This window comes from Phacochoerus africanus, chromosome 15 (genome assembly GCF_016906955.1).
Source record: "Phacochoerus africanus isolate WHEZ1 chromosome 15, ROS_Pafr_v1, whole genome shotgun sequence".
NCBI lineage: Eukaryota > Metazoa > Chordata > Mammalia > Artiodactyla > Suidae > Phacochoerus > Phacochoerus africanus.
In genome coordinates, this window is record NC_062558.1 from 100,229,865 (window position 1) to 100,247,378 (window position 17,514).

Sequence of the window (17,514 nt, forward strand, 5' to 3'; positions counted from 1 at the left end):
ATATCATCCAGGTTTTCAGATTTATTTGTAGAATTTGGTAAATTTATCTCGCCAAAGTTTAAAATTTTGTTTTCCTTCTGCACTTGAGATTAGTTCCCCATTATTATTACTTATTTGTGTATTCGCATTTTATTATATCAGTTAGTGTCTACAAATTTATTATTTTTCCCAAGAGACAATTTATATATTTTTGAACTTTATAAAATGGAATCATCCAGTATGCATTTTTGTATCTAGTTTTTTCAACATTATGATTTAAGGTTTATCTATGATGTCACATGTAGCTATAGTTCACTTTGTTGCTGTATAATATTCTGTTACATGAATTATCACTTTTTTTTTTTTCTTTTTAGGGCCACACATATGGCATGTGGAAGTTCCCAGGTTAGGGGTCTAATCAGCCCTGTAGCTGCCAGTCTATACCACAGCTACAGCAAGGTGGTAATCTAAGTCACATCTACAACCTACACCATAACTCAAAGCAACACTGGATCCTTAACCCACTGAGTGGGACCAGGGCTCAAACCCATGTCCTCATGGATTGTAGTTGGGTTCCTTACCACTGAGCCACAAGGGAACTCCTACCACTGTGTTTTTAACCCATTATCTTATTGGTAAAACTTTGGGTTGCTGTCAATTTTGGGGATATTATGAATATTCTTGCGTATGTCTATTGGCATGCATTTCTGAAGGTCCATGTCTATAGTAGAATTGCTGGATCACAAGTGCTTCACATTTATTAGATAATGCCAAACTATTTTTAGAGCTGTTCTAGCTTATGTTTCTATCTTTATACATCTTTATCTTTTTTTTCTTGTTTTGGGCTCTTTTTAAATTTTCTTTATAACGGTGTTGGTTTCAATTTGTTTGTTTGTATAGATACTTGCACCTTTTTAATTCTTCTTCTTCTTTGTAGTGAGTTCTGCTTTTGCCTCTCAGGTGGCCAGTAGCAATGAGCAGCTCTTCAGAGATAAGTCATGTTCCTTCCAATTTAGAGTTATTCTCTGAGATTCTTTGTAGGATGCTTGTGAAGATGGAAGGATTGTTTCCTTGTAATGGTGTTGCATACTGTCCAGTGAGGCTTCTCTAGACTTCATTCTTTTGCAAAGGATTGTTTGATTTATTCCTTCAAGTTACTATGTGCTTTAAGGATCTGTCTTCTGCTGGTTTTCTCTGAGATGTTTTGTTTGATTTTCACCATATTTGGCAGTCTCTCATTTATGATGGTGGCTCAGGGTACAGAGTCTCCTAATTTCTTTGAAAAGGGCATTTGCACTTTTTCATTCTTCTTTTTATAGAGTGATTTCTGAGAGAAGAGAGCAGATAGATCTAAATCTTATCATCGAAAAACTCAAAGTTGTATTTTCTAGTTAAGAGTAACTTTGGGGAGTTCCCGTCGTGGCGCAGTGGTTAACGAATCCAACTAGGAACCATGAGGTTGCGGGTTCGGTCCCTGCCCTTGCTCAGTGGGTTAAAGATCCGGTGTTGCCGTGAGCTATGGTGTAGGTTACAGACATGGTTCGGATCCTGCGTTGCTGTGGCTCTGGCGTAGGCCGGCGGCTACAGCTCCGATTCGACCCCTAGCCTGGGAACCTCCGTATGCCACAGGGGCGGCCCAAGAAATGGCAAAAAGACAAAAAGAAAAAAAAATAGAAAAAAAAAAGAGTAACTTTTCGAGTTCCTGTCATGGCTCAGTGATAAGAACCCATCTAGTATCCATGAGGACGTGGGTTCAGTCCCTGGCCTCCTTCAGTGGATTAAGGATCTGGCATTGCCATGAGCTTTGGTGTTGGTCACAGATGCCAGCTGGATCCCATGTTTCTATGACTGTAGTATAGGCTGGCAGCTACAGCTCCAATTAGCCTGGAAACACCCATATGCCATGGGTGTGGCCCAAAAAGACCAAAAAAAAAAAAAAAAGTACTTTCAATGTTTCATTATAAAATACAACATTTAGCATAGTCATTAGTAATTACCCTTACCAAGTTAAGGAAATTTCGTTTATTGCCTGCTAAAACCTATTTGTTTATTGTTTTTAAAGTCAGGAATGTGTGCTTAATTTATGGCATCTAGGGAGACTTTTTTCTTCTTCTTTAATCTTCTAACATAGTAAATTATGTTAGATCATTTTTTTAGTATTGAATCTTCCCATCCTTGCATTCCTTCTTTCTTAAGATAGATTATTTTACTGACTAATTTTTCTCCTGGTTATAAGTCATGTTTCTTATTTCTTCATGTATTTCCAGTAATTGTTTATTAGATAATGAACATTGTGAATGTTATGGTGTTCAATGCCTGGATTTTATCTTATAAATGTTGAATTTTTTTTTTTTAAAGAAACTGAGTTTATTTTATCTTATTTTTTTGTCTTTTTGTCTTTTCTAGGGCTGCACCCATGGAATGTGGAGGTTCCCAGGCTTGGGGTTGAATCGGAGCTGTAGCTGCCGGCCTACACCAGAGCCACAGCAGCGCAGGATCCGAGTCACGTCTGCGAGCTACACCACAGCTCACAGCAATGCCGGATCCTTAACCCACTGAGCAAGGCTAGGGATCAAACCCGAAACCTCATGGTTCCCAGTCAGATTCGTTAACCACTGCCACAATGGGAACTCCGAAATCTGTTTTATTTTGCAGTTAAGTTACTCATGGATCATCTGATCCTTTTCAGATTTTCTTTCTTTCTGTTTCATTCTCTAGACCTGACCTTACAAAACACAGAGCAAGACTCTACTGATAGACATACCTTTATTGCTAAAGTATGACCCTTCTGGGGTCTGTTTTGAAGTCCTGGATATCTTGATGTCTATGGAAGCTCTCTCTACCTAGGCTGCTTGGCACATGAATATACCCCAGTCTTCTGATAGCTCTGGAATTGATCAGCTTACCACTCCCACAGCATTCAGCAAAAGAATCAGGGGGACCCCACCTCAGGATTTTTGGAGTTCTTTTTCTGTATACCTTCCTCCTTTCTGATACTCTGTCCTGCTAATTCTAGCTACTTCAAGCTTATCAAACTCTGAATTCTGACTCCTTAACTCAGCAAGACAGCTGGATTCTTTTTTTTTTTTTTTATTGCTTTTTCAGGGCCACACCCTCAGCACAAGGAGGTTCCCAGGCTAGAGGTCAAATTGGAGCTACAGCTGCCAACCTACACGACAGCCACAGCAACGCCATAGCCGAGCTGTATCTGCCACCTACACCACAGCTCAGGGCAACGCCAGATCCTTAAACCCACTGAGCAAGGCCAGGGATCAAACCTGGCAACCTCATGGTTCCTAGTCGGATTCATTTCCGCTGCACCACAATGGGAACTCCCAAGACTGCTGAATTCTGCTTCACATCCTTTTCCTTGTCCCCAGTTTGAAAGTTCCTCTCCTTTTTCATACTCATACTATTTTTGTTTTATTTCTTAAATAGATTTGGTAGAACTTTATCTAATTCTTTTAAATTTTTTTAATTTTTAAAAATGTTTGCTTTGTCTCTTTTGTTAACTTATTGATATAATTGCCTCCTTAATATATTTTTAGTTGTGTTTTTGGTGTATGGCACTGGTCTGCCCTGGCTCTTTCTCTTAAACTCAAGGCTTGCACTTAATTTTTCTAGGGACTCCTCTGGGAAGAATGGCTTGTAGCTACTGCATACTTCTTTTGTACCTCTTTTGGGTTGCAAGTTTTAGTCCTCTAGTTTTGATGTTAGATCAAATGATACATGAATACAAGCTTAACATTCAGATGAAGGCTACCTTAATCAACTCTCAATTCAAGACCTTTCCACAGAACATTTTCACTATTGTTGATTTGTTGTGTACTTTTCTTCTTCTTTTTTTTTTTTGCTATTTCTTGGGCCGCTCCCGCGGCATATGGAGGTTCCCAGGCTAGGGGTCCAATCGGAGCCTCAGCCACCAGCCTACACCAGAGCCACAGCAACGCAGGATCTGAGCCGCGTCTGCAACCTACACCACAGCTCACGGCAACGCCAGATCGTTAACCCACTGAGCAAGGGCAGGGACCGAATCTGCAACCTCATGGTTCCTAGTCAGATTCGTTAACCACTGCGCCACGACGGGAACTCTTGTTGTGTACTTTTCAATCCTTTTCTTTTATTCTTAGAAATGTAAAATGTGTGTGTGTGTGTATTGTAGTGAATGGTATTGTACTTCTTCTTCTTTTTTTTTTTTTTTTGCTTTTTAGGGCTACATGTGCAGCATATGGAAGTTCCCAGGCTGGGGTTCAAATCAGAGCTGCAGCTGCCAGCCACAGCCACAGCCACAGAGGATCCAAGCTGCAGCTGCAACCTACAGCACAGTGCATGGCAACACTGGATCCTTAACCCACTGATGGAGGCCAGGGATTGACCCTGCATCCTCATGGATATTAGTTGGGTTCATACGACTGAGCCACAATAGGAACTCCCTCATTTATTTCTCTCAACCTGCTCTTCTCATTCTGCAGTATGTCTTGGAGAGCTTTCCATGTCAGTTCATGTAAATCTACAATAGAGAATTTTAAGATAATAGTATCCCATAGTATGTGTATACCGTAGATTTTTTTTAACTGTCTACCTATTAATGACATTTAGGTATTTCCAGGAAACCTGGGGGTGGGGGGCATTCCTACAAGCAGTGCTACCCTTTAAGATGTTCTTATACATTCTCTCTTATGTTCCTCTGTGAATATTACTTTATAAAAAATGGAATTAAATGAACCTTAGAGATGTACGTTTTTATGGATTTCACCAATTTGCCCTTTAGAATGTCTGTGCCAATATGCATTCCTTCCGATAGTTCCAATTTTTCATATCCCTAGTCTACTTTTATTACTGTTTTTGTCAAATTGATACATGAACCAAAGCAACTCATTTTCTATCTGGTGTCTGCCTTCCTAAAATTCTTAAAAAATTCCCAATTCGCTGTTGGCATCTTTCTGTGCTGTAATGAATGTTCTTCTGTGTATATCTTTTTTCTTTTTTCTGTATATATCTTTGCTATCATCTTAATATAATTTTAGAAGAGAGGGGAGGTGAGCACATGTCTTTAACTATCCTGAACTGTCATGGATGCTGGATTATTGACTGTAAGTACTAACTTGCTCTTGCATGCCAGTCTCTACATTCCCATTCAAGTTTGTGTCTCGATATAAGTCTCTTTGTTATGGGCCCTTGGGTATAACCCTTAAATGCTTGAAATGGTAGTTATAAACTCTATGAATCCTAAGATTCTACTATACTTTGTGCAGAATGATGATTAAACAATGTAACCTTTTCTGAAAAAAAATTATTAAATCAGGAAATCTGTTACATTAATAAAAATGTAATAGTAATGATTTTTGAAATTTTTATTTTTAGGTTTTAGAATATTTAAATGATCTGAAACAATATTGGAAAAGAGGATATGGGTATACTATTAACAGTCGCTCCAGCTGCACCCTGTTTCAGAATATCTTTCAGCACTTGGACAAAGCAATTGAACAGAAGCAAAGGTAAAAACTTACAAATTTATTTTGGTATATATTCTGAATGTCTAGTTAAGCTTTTGAAAAATGTTTTATAATGGGTGATTTTTTTTTTCATTTTTTAAAGTTTTATTGAAGTATAGTCGATTTACAATGTTTTGATAATTTCTACTGTAGAACAAAGTGATTCAGTTATATCTATACACCTATACATTTCTCTCAGATTCTTCTCCATATAGGTTATCACAGAATATTGAGTAGGGTTCCCTGTGCTATATATATAGCAGGTCTCTGTTGACCATCTTATTCCGTATACAGTAGTGTGCATATGCCAATTCCAAACCTTGTAATGGGTAATTTTAAAAAATAGATTTTGCTTATGTTTTAAAAAATTGAAAAAGAATTAGATGAAAAAATAAGTTGAAAGAATTAGATGATATGTTATAAAGCATATAAATCCTCCATTCAATCCAACATCTGGAACTTAACTAATAATTTGCCTTTGTCTATTTTTCCTCGGTGATTCCATTCTCCTGCCTTCCTTTACCCTCTTTATTCCTTGTCCCCTTTAAGTGCTGTTCTGAATTTGGTGCATATAGTTTTTTCGCCTCTATAAAAATTGCTTTTGTTATGAATGTATGTACCCAAATGATATGTTTAGTTTTACTTAGAGACATTCTTATTATGTTCCGGGACTTGTGTTTTCCCTCTCAGTATTATTACGTTTTTAATATTTATGTTGCTGCATATACTGTAATTCATTCATTTTACTTTGGTACAATATTCAGTGATTTTCAATATTCAGGAAATAGATACTGCAATTTATATTATTTTTTGTCAGTGGCCATTTGAATAGTTTCTGTTTTTTGCTATTATAAATAATGCAATCGTATGTGGTTTCTGAAATGATATTTTTCAAAGTTTTAAAATGAGAGTTTCTCATCAAAAAGATGTTAATCTTTGTTAACATTCATATATTTCAAAAGTTTAAAAAAACTTTTCATAATTTGAAAATTTTATGAAATCTTAGCCACATTTTATTTGATAAATATGCTTCCATGAAAGCCTATACATTCATGGAATTGGAGATGAAAATCCTGTAAATATTGGAGATGATACATTTGATGTGTTCATATTAATAAGTTTTATACACATATAGATGTAGAGAGGAATTTTGTATTTGTGAATATAACTTCAGTTTGTGGAGTTTTCTTGGGTTTGGTGGGAATTAAGGAAGAAAACCAGATTGAGTACCTATGGTTCTTGACTTACAATGATTTGATTTATGATTTTTTTTCTTTATGATGGTGCAAAAGTGCTACACATTCAGTAGAGACTATACTTTGAATTTTGATCTTTTCCTGGGCTAGTGATAGATGGTAGGATACTCTCATGATGCTGGGCATCAGCAGTCAGCTGTAGCCCCAAATAAAAACTGCTGATACACTTAGGACCATTCTATACCTATACAGCCATTCTGTTCTTCACTTCTAGTACAGTGTTCAATAAACTACTTGAGATATTCAACAAGTTATTACAAAGTAGGCTTTGTGTTATTTTGCCCAAATGTAGATTAATGTGTTTTGAACACGTTTAAGGTAGGTTAGGTTAAGCTATGATGTTTGGTAGGTTTTTGGCTTAATAATGGGTTTATTAAGATGTAACCTCATCATCAATGGAGAAAGATCTGTATTTAGTTTCTGCTGCCAAACACTTTTGTGGGGCAAAATAGTCAAGGGACGTACCCTCTTTGAGATAGGCATTAACTTCTTCCCCACTTGGCTTTGTGAATGGTTTCCCACTTGGTTTTAAAACCCTTAGACTTTATGAGATAACAGACCTTTACTATTTATTCATTGTTCATTATTTGTCCCATTGCTTGAATGTGAGGTATGGCAAACTTAAAATTGTGTTTGAAAGATTCTTAAATTTTGTAAGATTTGCTATTACGTTTGATACCAGATATAAAGCTTAAGTAAGAAGTTTATCATTGGTGTTTCAAAATAAGTGAGAGGAGTTCCTATGGTGGCTCAGTGGTAACAAACACAACGAATATCTGAGAGGATGCAGGGTCAATCCCTGGCCTCCATCAGTGGGTTAAGGATCCGGCGTTGCCATGAGCTGTGGTGTAGGTCGCAGATGTGGCTGAAATCTGGTGTTGTTGTGGCCATGGCCATAGGCTGGCAGCTGCAGCTCTGATTCAACCCCTAGTCTGGGAACCCTAAAAAAATAAATAAAATAAGTGTTTCTGTACACTGAAAACTACAAAACATTACAGAGAGAAATTAAAGGGAACCTAAATAAACACAGAGATATGCTATCTTTATGGATTACAAGACTCAGATCGATCATCTGTAGGCTGACTGCAATCCCTATCATAATCCCAGTAGGTCTCTTTGGAGAAATTGAGAAGCTTATTCTAAAACTTATACAGAAATGCAAAGGACCTGGAAGAGCTGAAATACTTCTGGAAAAGAACAAAAGGACTTCTAAATAACCGAAGTCAAAATTTATAAAACTGTAATAACCAAATGGATCAATGGTATAGAATAAAATTAAGAAATAAATTGTTTCTGACAAAGATGCTATGGTAATGCATTGGAGAAAAGAATAGCCTTTTCAAAAATTGTGCTGGAGCGTTGGATATCCATATGTTAAAAAAATGACACTCAGACCCTTCATAGTATACACAAAAATGGATCAGAGATTTAAATGTAAAATGTAGAACTAAAAAACTTCTAGAAGAAAATGTAGGATCAAGCAACAAGGATATACTGTACAGCATAGGAAAATATAGCCATTATTTTGTAATAACTTAGAGTATAATCTATAAAAATGTTGAATCACTGTCTTGTACACTGAAACTAGCATAAATGGTAAATCAGCTACACTTAAATTTTAAAAAAGAAACAAAAGAAAATGGGTCAATGACTTGGATATAAGAACTAAAGCTGCAAAACTCTTAGAAAACATTATAGTATATCTTCATTATCTTGGATTAGACAAGAATTTCTTAGGTATAACACCAAAAGCACAATCCATTAAGTTTTTGATAAAACAGACTTTGAAATTAAAAATCTTTCTTCCAAAAACACTATTTGAAAAATGAGAAGAAAGACAATAGACTTGGAGAAAATAGTTGCCAAACATATGTGTATGATGAAGGATTTGATTCTAGAGTATATAGAGAAGTTTTATTTTGATAATAAGGTGACAGATAACTCAATTTTTAAAAAAGTGTTAAAGATTTGAACAGATAGTTTACTAAAGAAGATATATGGATGGCAGATAAGCACATGAAAAGATACTAATAAACTGTCTACTGATAATATTATATATTAAAACCACAGTGAAATACCCCTAATATCCCCTAAACTGGCTGCGAAATAATGTAAAAAATATCTATTGGTCTCTGCTGCAGGTTCTTGACACAGGGCTTCTGAATCCCTTGTAATTTTCCTGAATGATAAGTGTGTCTTTATTCTAATGAGATCACTAAATGAGCTCCTGAATGGCTCCAGGATAAGGGCTGGTCACCAGAAAGACCAAGCCATGATTAGAAGCTTGGAATTTTCAGCCCAGTCTCCCATGCCACTGCCATTCTCTTGAGAAGGGAGGAGGACTACAGATGGAGTTAATCATCAATCATGCCTGTGAGGTTTAGGGAGCTTCTGGGTTAGTGAACAAGTAGAGGTGTTGAGAGAGTGGAGTGCCTGGAAAGGGCATGGAATCTCTGTGCCCCTTCCCATATGCCTTTCCCTGCACATCTTTTCCATCTGGACGTTCATCTCGATGCTTTATCATATCCTTTTATAGTAAACTAATAAATGTAAATAAGTACTTCCCTGAGTTCTTTGAGCCACTCCAGCAAATTAAACTTGAAGAGGGGATCATGAGAACATTCTATCTGTATAGCCATATTGGATAGAAGTTGTGGATAACCTAGGGATCTGCTACTTAGAATTGACACCTGAAGTAGGGGACGGTCTTGTGGGACTGAGCTCTTAGCCTATGGGGTCTGATGCTATCTCTAGGTAAATAGTGTCAGAATTGAGTTAAATTGTAGAACAGCCATCTGGTGTCACACTATTCCTTGATGTGGGGGAAAAAACCCTCACATTTGGTAACCAGAAGCATCAGAAGTATTGTCATCAGTGTGGTAGTAGCATGAGAGTAAAGAAGAAACACAGGAGAAAAGAACAAGGTAGTCTTTTTATTCACTGGCTAAAATTTTAAAAAAAGCAGAGGAGTGGAGTTCTGGCTATGATGTAACAGAATCAGCAGTATCTCTACAGTGCCAGGACACAAATTCAATTCCTGGCCTCTCACAATGGGTTACAGGATCCAGCATTGCCATAGCTTCAGTGTAGGCTCCAAATGTGGCTTAGATCTGATCCCTGGTCCAGGAAATCCATATGTTGCGGGGTGGCTGGAAAAAAATTTGTTTTTTCCCTAAATGTGAGGTGTAGAGGAACTGGAAGCCTTATGCGTTGTTGGTGAGAATGTAGAATTGTACAGCCACTTTCAAAAAGTTTGGCAGCTTCTTAAAAAGAATCTACTTAGGAGTCCTGCAGTGGTGCAGTGGATTAGGGATCCAGTTGCAGCAACTTGGGTTGCTGCAGAGGCATGTGTTCAATCCCCTGCCTGGTGCAGTGTGTTAAGGATTCAGAGTTGTTGCAGCTGTGGCAGAGATTTTTGTTGCTGCTCAGATTCAATCCCTGGGCTGGGAACTTTCATGTGCCATAGGTGTGGCCAAAAAATTAAATAAAAAATTTTTAAAAAGAATCTTCTTAAACATACATCTGGAATTCCCGTCGTGGTGCAGTGGTTAACAAATCCGACTAGAAACCATGAGATTGTGGGTGTGATCCCTGCCCTTGGTCAGTGGGTTAACGATCCGGCGTTGCTGTGAGCTGTGGTGTAGGTTGGAGATGCGGCTCGGATCTCGAATTGCTGTGGCTCTGGTGTAGGCCGGTGGCTACAGCTCCGATAAGACCCCTAGCCTGGGAACCTCCATATGCCTTGGGAGCAGCCCAAGAAATGGCAAAGAAAGACAAAAAAAAAAAAAAAAAAAAACGCAAAAAAACCGTCTACTATGTGATTTAGCAAATCTGCGTACCCAGTAGAAATGGAAATGTGTCTATACATGTGTCTATGCATGTTTACAGCAGTATTATTCATAACAGCTGAAAACTGTTCAAATGTCCATCAACTGAAAAATGAATAAACACAATGTAGTGTATCTATATGATGAAATAGTACTCAGCAATAAGAATGAACTAACTGCTAGGAAGATAAATGTGTTTCTAAATTGGATTGTGAAGATTGCGCAGACAGCTGTTAACATTTACTAAAATTCATTTAATTTAATTAAAATAAGTGAATTTTATGGTTACATTTTATTTCAATAAAACTTTTAAAACAATATAGGTAACTAATAAAAGGAAAAGGGAAAAAGAAAAGAATGAAATAATCTTTTGTAGGAATGGAAATAATATTTAAGGATTTTACTATTTCAGAAAAATGGCATCTTTCCTCAGAGTCTTGTTTTTGTTTTTTTTTAATGAAATGACCCCAAAATGCTTTCTGGCACATAATTGTTAAAAATGTTTTTTAAGTTATTAGTTCACTTCCCTGCCTTAATAACATTACCAGAAAATAATCAAATATTTTTTAAAATTAGGGTCCTTGCAGTCTTTTAGAGTCTTTTTTTTTTTTAACTACAGATGTGATAAATTCATTGAGTAATAAAAAAAAAGAAAAATAAAAAAGTAAAAATAGACTATTTTTTAAGCGCACTTAAAGCTCACAGCAAAATAATTTTATTGAGAAATAGTTCATATACCTTATAGTTCACCCATTTAAAGTACAGTTCAGTGGTTTTTAGTGTATTCAGAGTTGTGTAAACATTATTACTGTTTAATTTTAGTTTAATTACCTTGAAAAAAAAAGATACACCACATTAACAAAAGGAAGAATAAAAATCACAAAATTATCTCAACAGGCACAGAAAAAACATGTAACAAAATTTAACATCCAGTCATGCTAAAAACCCTTCTCAAAGTTGGTATGGAGGGATCATATCTCCATATAATAAAGGCCATTTATGACAAACCCCACACCTAACATCATCCTCAGTGGTGAAAAGCTGGAGGAAATCTTTTCTCTAAATTTAGGAACAAGACAGTGATGCCTATTCTTGCCACTTCTATTTAACATAGTATTTAGGAAAGAAAAAGAAATAAAGGGCATCCAGATTGGAAGGGAAGAAGTAAAAGTGTCACAATTTGCAGATGACATTATACTAAATATAGAAAACTATGAAGTCTTCACAAAAAAAACTGTTAGAACTAGTAAATAAATTCCATAAAGTTGCAGGATACAAGATTAATATGTAGACATCTGTTGCTTTGCTATATACTAATGAACTATGAGAAAGTTTTAAAAAATTTAATTTAAAATTGCATAAAAAAGAATAAAATACTTAGGAATAAACTTAAGGTGAAATACCTATATGCTAAAAAGTATAAAATATGAAGTAAATTGAAGATGATACAAAGAAAAAGATAACCTGTGCTCTTGGATTAGACGAATTAATATTTTATTTTTTTATTTTTTTATTTTTCAGCCACACTTGTGGCATATGAAAGTTTCCAGACCAGGGATCAATTCTAAGCTGCAGCTGCAACTTCTGCCACAGCTGTGGCAACACTGGATCCTTAACACACTGTGCCACAATGGGAACTCACATATTTTAAAATGTCCATATTACAGACTTAATGCAATCCCTATCAAAAATACCTTTGACGTTTTTCACAGAACTAGAATAAATAATCCTAAAACTTATATGGAGAGTTCCCATTATGGCTCAGTGGAAATGAATCTGACTAGCATCCATGAGGATGCAGGTTCAATCCCTGGCTTTGCCCAGTGGGTTAAGGCTCTGGTGTTGCCATGAGCTGTTCTGTAGGTCACAGATGTGGCTCAAATCTAGTGTTGCTGTGGCTGTGGTGTAGGCCAGTCGCTAGAGCTCTAATTAAACCCCTAGTCTGGGAATCTCCACATGCTGTGGGTGCAGCCCTAAAAAGACCAAAAAAAAAAAAGGATAAAACTAAAACTTATACAGAACCACAAAAGACCCCAAATTGCCAAATCAATCATAAGAAAAAAGAAGGAAGCTGGAGGTTTCACCCTCCTTGACTTCAGACTATACTACAAAGCTACAGTAGTCAAAACAGCATGATATTGGCACAGAAAGACACATGGTTCAGTGGAACAGAATAGTATCCCAGAAATAAATCCACACACCTATGGTCGATTAATCTATGACAAAGGAGGCAAGAATATACAATAGAGAAAAGATAATCTCTTCAATAAGTGGTGTTGGGCAAACTGGATAGCTACTTATAATAGAATGAAATTAGAACAATCTCTAACACCATATATAAAAATAAACTCAAAATGGTTTAGAGATCTAAATGTAAGATGGGGTACCATAAAACTAGAGGAAAGCATAGGCAAGTAATCGTAGCAATACTTTTTTTTTTTTTTGGATCCATCTTCTAAAACAAAGTACTTGAAAGCAAAAATAAACAAATGGGACTTAATTAAACATAAAAAGCAAGGGAAACCATTAACAGAACCACTTCCACAGCAAAGGAAACCACTAACAAAACAAAAAGACAGTCTACTAAATGAGAATAAATATTTGCAAGTGATATGACTGATAAGGGGTTAATATCCAAAACAGGAGTTCCCGTCGTGGTGCAGTGGTTAACGAATCCGACTAGGAACCATGAGGTTGCAGGTTCGATCCCTGCCCTTGCTCAGTGGGTTAATGATCCGGCGTTGCCGTGAGCTGTGATGTAGGTTGCAGACGCGGCTCGGATCCCGCGTTGCTGTGGCTCTGGCGTAGGCCGGTGGCTACAGCTCTGATTCAACCCCTAGCCTTGGAACCTCCATATGCCACGAAAGCGAGAGTGGCCCAAGAAAAAATGGCAAAAAGACAAAAAACAAAACAAAACAAAACATATATAGTTATACAATCCAATATCAATAAGAGAACAGACAGCCAAATAAAATGGGCAGAAGCACCAAATAGACATTTTTTCCAAAGGAGATGTAAGGATGGCTAACAGGCACATGAAACAATGCACAGCATCACTAATTATTAGAGAAATGCAAACCATAACAACAATGAGACATCACCTTACACCTGTCAGAATGGTATCATCAAAAAGTCTGTAAAGGGAGTTTCCCAGTGGTCTGGGGTTTAAGATTTGGTGCTTTCACTGCTGTGGCCTGGATTCAACCCAGTCTGGGAACTGAGATCTCACAGCAATCTGCTGTACACCACAGCCAAAAAAAAAAAAAAAAAAAAAGTCTATAAATAACAAATGTTGGTGAAGAATTAGAGAAAAAGAAGACCTTGTACACTGTTGGTGAGAATGTACATTTGGTGTAGCCTCTGTGGAAAACAGTGTGAACTAAACACTAAAAATAGAACTACCATATGACCCAGCAATTCCACTTCTGGATTTATATCTGGAAAGAAAATGAAAATACTAAATCAAAAAATATACATGCACCACAGCGTTCATAGCAGTATTATTTACCATAGCCAAGATATAGAAGCAACCCAAGTCTCCATCAACAGACAAATGGATAAGAGATTGGTATATATGTATATATAGAATAGAATATTACTCAGACATAAAAAAGAATGAAATTTGTCTTTTGCAACATTGATGGACATGGAGGGTATTTATTATGTTTAGTGAGATAAGTAAGACAGTGAAAGATAAACACTGTGATATCATTTATATGTAGAATTTTAAAAATAAGGCAAATAATGTATATTTAGCAAAACAAAAACAGACTCATACAAAAAACTAATTAGCAGTGAGAGGAGGAGAGGAGGGAAGGGCATGAGAGGAGTATGGGATTAAGATACACAAACTACTGTATGTAAAATAGACAAGCAACAAGGAAATATTATACAGCACAGGGAATTATAACCATTTCTTGTAATAACTTTTAACGGATATAATCTATTTAAAAAATGAATCACTGTGCCATACACCTGAAACTAATGTAATATTGTAAATCAACTATACTTCAACTAAAAAAAAAACAAACCATGCCCATTAGCTGTGATTTCCCATTAACCCCAACCGTCTCAGCACTAGGCAACCACTAATCTACTTTCTATCTTTATGGATTTGCCTTTTCCAGATATATGATATATGAATGGCGTAATAATAGGTGGCTCTTTGTGACTGGCTTCTTTGACTTAGCATAATGTTTTCAAGGGTTCATCCATGTTGTAACGTGTCAGTATTTCATTCTTTTTTATGGCTGAATTATGTTCCATTGTATGAATATTCCGTATTTGTCTATCCATTCATTAGTTGATGGACATTTCAGATAAATCCACTTTGGGGATGTTGTAAGTATTACTACTGTGAATATTTATATTCAGATTTTGTGTGGATGTTTTATTTTGCCTAGGTGTATACCCAGGAATGGAATTTCTAGAGGGTCATTAATATTGACTATCAGGGATTGCTAAAGAATATTAAAACTAGATTATTTATGATCCCTAATATGCAGTGGTTCCTAGATGTGATCTGAAGATGAAGCATTCCAAGTTGAGGTTGGCCCATTTATAGTAATCCAGATCACCTTCTAGGAAGTTTTATTTATTTTGTTTTTATCTTAAAATGAAATTCCAGAGTTCCCGCTGTGGCTCAGTGAGTTAAGAATCTGACTGCAGCAGCTCAGGTGTGTGGTGTATGTCACAGCTGCAGCTTGGATTCAGTCCCTGGCCTGGAACTTCCATATTGTGTGAATGTTGGCATTAAAAAAAAAAGATTCCAGTTTTAGTTTATTTTCTTATAATCTGCTTATCACATTCAAAATTGATGTACAGAAGGGGAAAAATGAAATGGATTGTGTACTCTGTTATATTAGGTAGTAGCTGATTGTGTTTTTATATGCTTAGAAGCTAATGAGACTAATTTTCATGAGTGGCTTGTTGAATGAGATGCATTAATATAGAGGCAATGTGATGTGGTAGGCAGATGCTTGAATTTGCTTTGAGTCCTCATTCTGCTTTATTGATGCTGCAGATTCCTTACTTCTGAAAAGGGGAATGTCTATCCTGACTCACAGGGTTGTGATAATCAAATGAGATGATGTCTGTTAAAGCACTTAGTATAATGTAATATACAAATGTGGTATTGTTATCATATATGAGCATTCTCTGGTCAAAACATGTCCTTAGGAGTTCCCATCGTGGCACAGCGGAACCGAATCAGACTATGAACCATGAGGTTGTGGGTTTGATCCCTGGCCTTGCTCAGTTGGTTAAGGATCCGGTGTTGCTGTGAGCCGTGGTGTAGGTTGCAGATGTGGTTCGGATCTGGCGTTGCTGTGGCTGTGGTATAGGCTGGCAGCTGTAGCTCTGATTGCCCCCTAGCCTAGGAACCTCCATATGCTGAGGGTTCGGCCCTAAAAAGACAAAAGCCAAACAAACAAATGAACAAAAAACATGTCCTTAGGAGTTTTCTACCATGGTGCAGTGGGTTAAGAATCCAACTGTAGTGGCTTGGATCGCCATGAAGGTTGCAGGTTTGATCCTTGACCTGACGCAGAGGGTTAAAGGATCCAGTATTGCCACAGCTGCGTTGTACATTGCAGATGTGGCTTGGATTCAGTCTCTGATCTGGGAACTTGCATATGCCACAAGTGCAGCCATAAAATTTAGAAAGCAAAAAAAAAAAAAGGCTTTAATGTCTGTCAGACACTCACATACTTTCCCTCCCTCAGCTACTGTGATTATTTAAATATTAGAAACAGATACTTTGCAGTGCTTATTCTCTTAACATTTTCATGGCCTTGAGCTGATTTCTTAAAACTAATTTCCTTTTTATTGGCAAGATGGAGAGAATTTTTACTTTTTTTGGAGGATTAGTCTTTTATTTGAATTGAAAATAAAATTCATTCAACAGTATTTTAAGCAGCTACTGCGGTACATGTCAGGCAGTGTTTTAGGAGCTGGGTCTGTTAGTGATGAGTAGGACAAAATCATTGCCCTTGTGACTTACAATCCAGAGAAAATAGAAATGAACATAAAAGCCATGGGTCATCATATAACTGTTTATGTAACATTGTAAAACAGTATAAAAAGCTTAAGAAAGGAGAGTTTGACCTTGTGAGACAGGAAATGATTTTTGCCACTGCTTCCTCTTCTAACCGAAGAAGAAGTCAGCACTGATTGTGAAGAAACTGGCAGGTGCTTTTTCAAGGACTAGTTCTCTTTATACTAAAAGACTAATTAGGGTTTTAAATGATATTTATTTAGCTGAATCAAGATGAAATCTTCTTAAAGAGGTAAAGGGAAGAAAGTGAATTTAGAGACTTCTACCAGATTTCTTTCCAAAAAATAGATTGATACTGACCAATTTTATGAGCAGTGTCAAAATTAAGGCACTTCTGACAAAACCAATATAAGTTCACAACAAAAATGGATAGAAATTACAGAGTTCCCACATGCTACCCCCTCTTCCACATATACAGCCTCCCCCATGTGGTATAATAATGTTTTAGTAGAGTACTTTATCTTTGTATTTTTTCTGATGTAGTCTATTTTGTAATCATCTATTTGATATTTGTTCTATCAAAACATTAACCTTTTATGATTTATAAAATCTTTGCATTTTGGATTTAGAGTTCTTGTGATAAATAAGTGTGTTTATATATGTATAAGTTTACATGTATACAAAAGCACTCTTTTGTCATTAATATTATTTGAGGAAATGTCTTTCACTTAATTCTAGAGTTCCCAGGCAACGTTTTGCTTTCTTCATCCCTCCTCTGCCCCCCATGAGATGATATTGTGTACACAGGTTGTTACCTTTTTTGTTGTGATCTTTTTATATTAACATTACATCAGAGATACTCTTCAGTGTTTTTGAATATTTTTCAACATTATTTTAATAATATGGTTTTACTTCACAGAAGAATTGGAAATTGCAAATAATGCTAATGTCAACATTTTGTT

The 17,514-nt window shown here is 36.4% G+C and overlaps 1 protein-coding gene across 1 annotated transcript in view; it reads left to right on the forward strand.

The window, feature by feature from the left end:
* MINPP1 (multiple inositol-polyphosphate phosphatase 1) overlaps positions 1–17,514 on the forward strand; it is a 51,555-nt gene that overhangs the window by 14,116 nt on the left and 19,925 nt on the right. Inside the window, exon 4 of the mRNA XM_047761912.1 lies at positions 5,344–5,477. Coding sequence (XP_047617868.1) covers positions 5,344–5,477 — 134 coding nt within the window. The remainder of the gene's footprint in view (positions 1–5,343; positions 5,478–17,514) is intronic.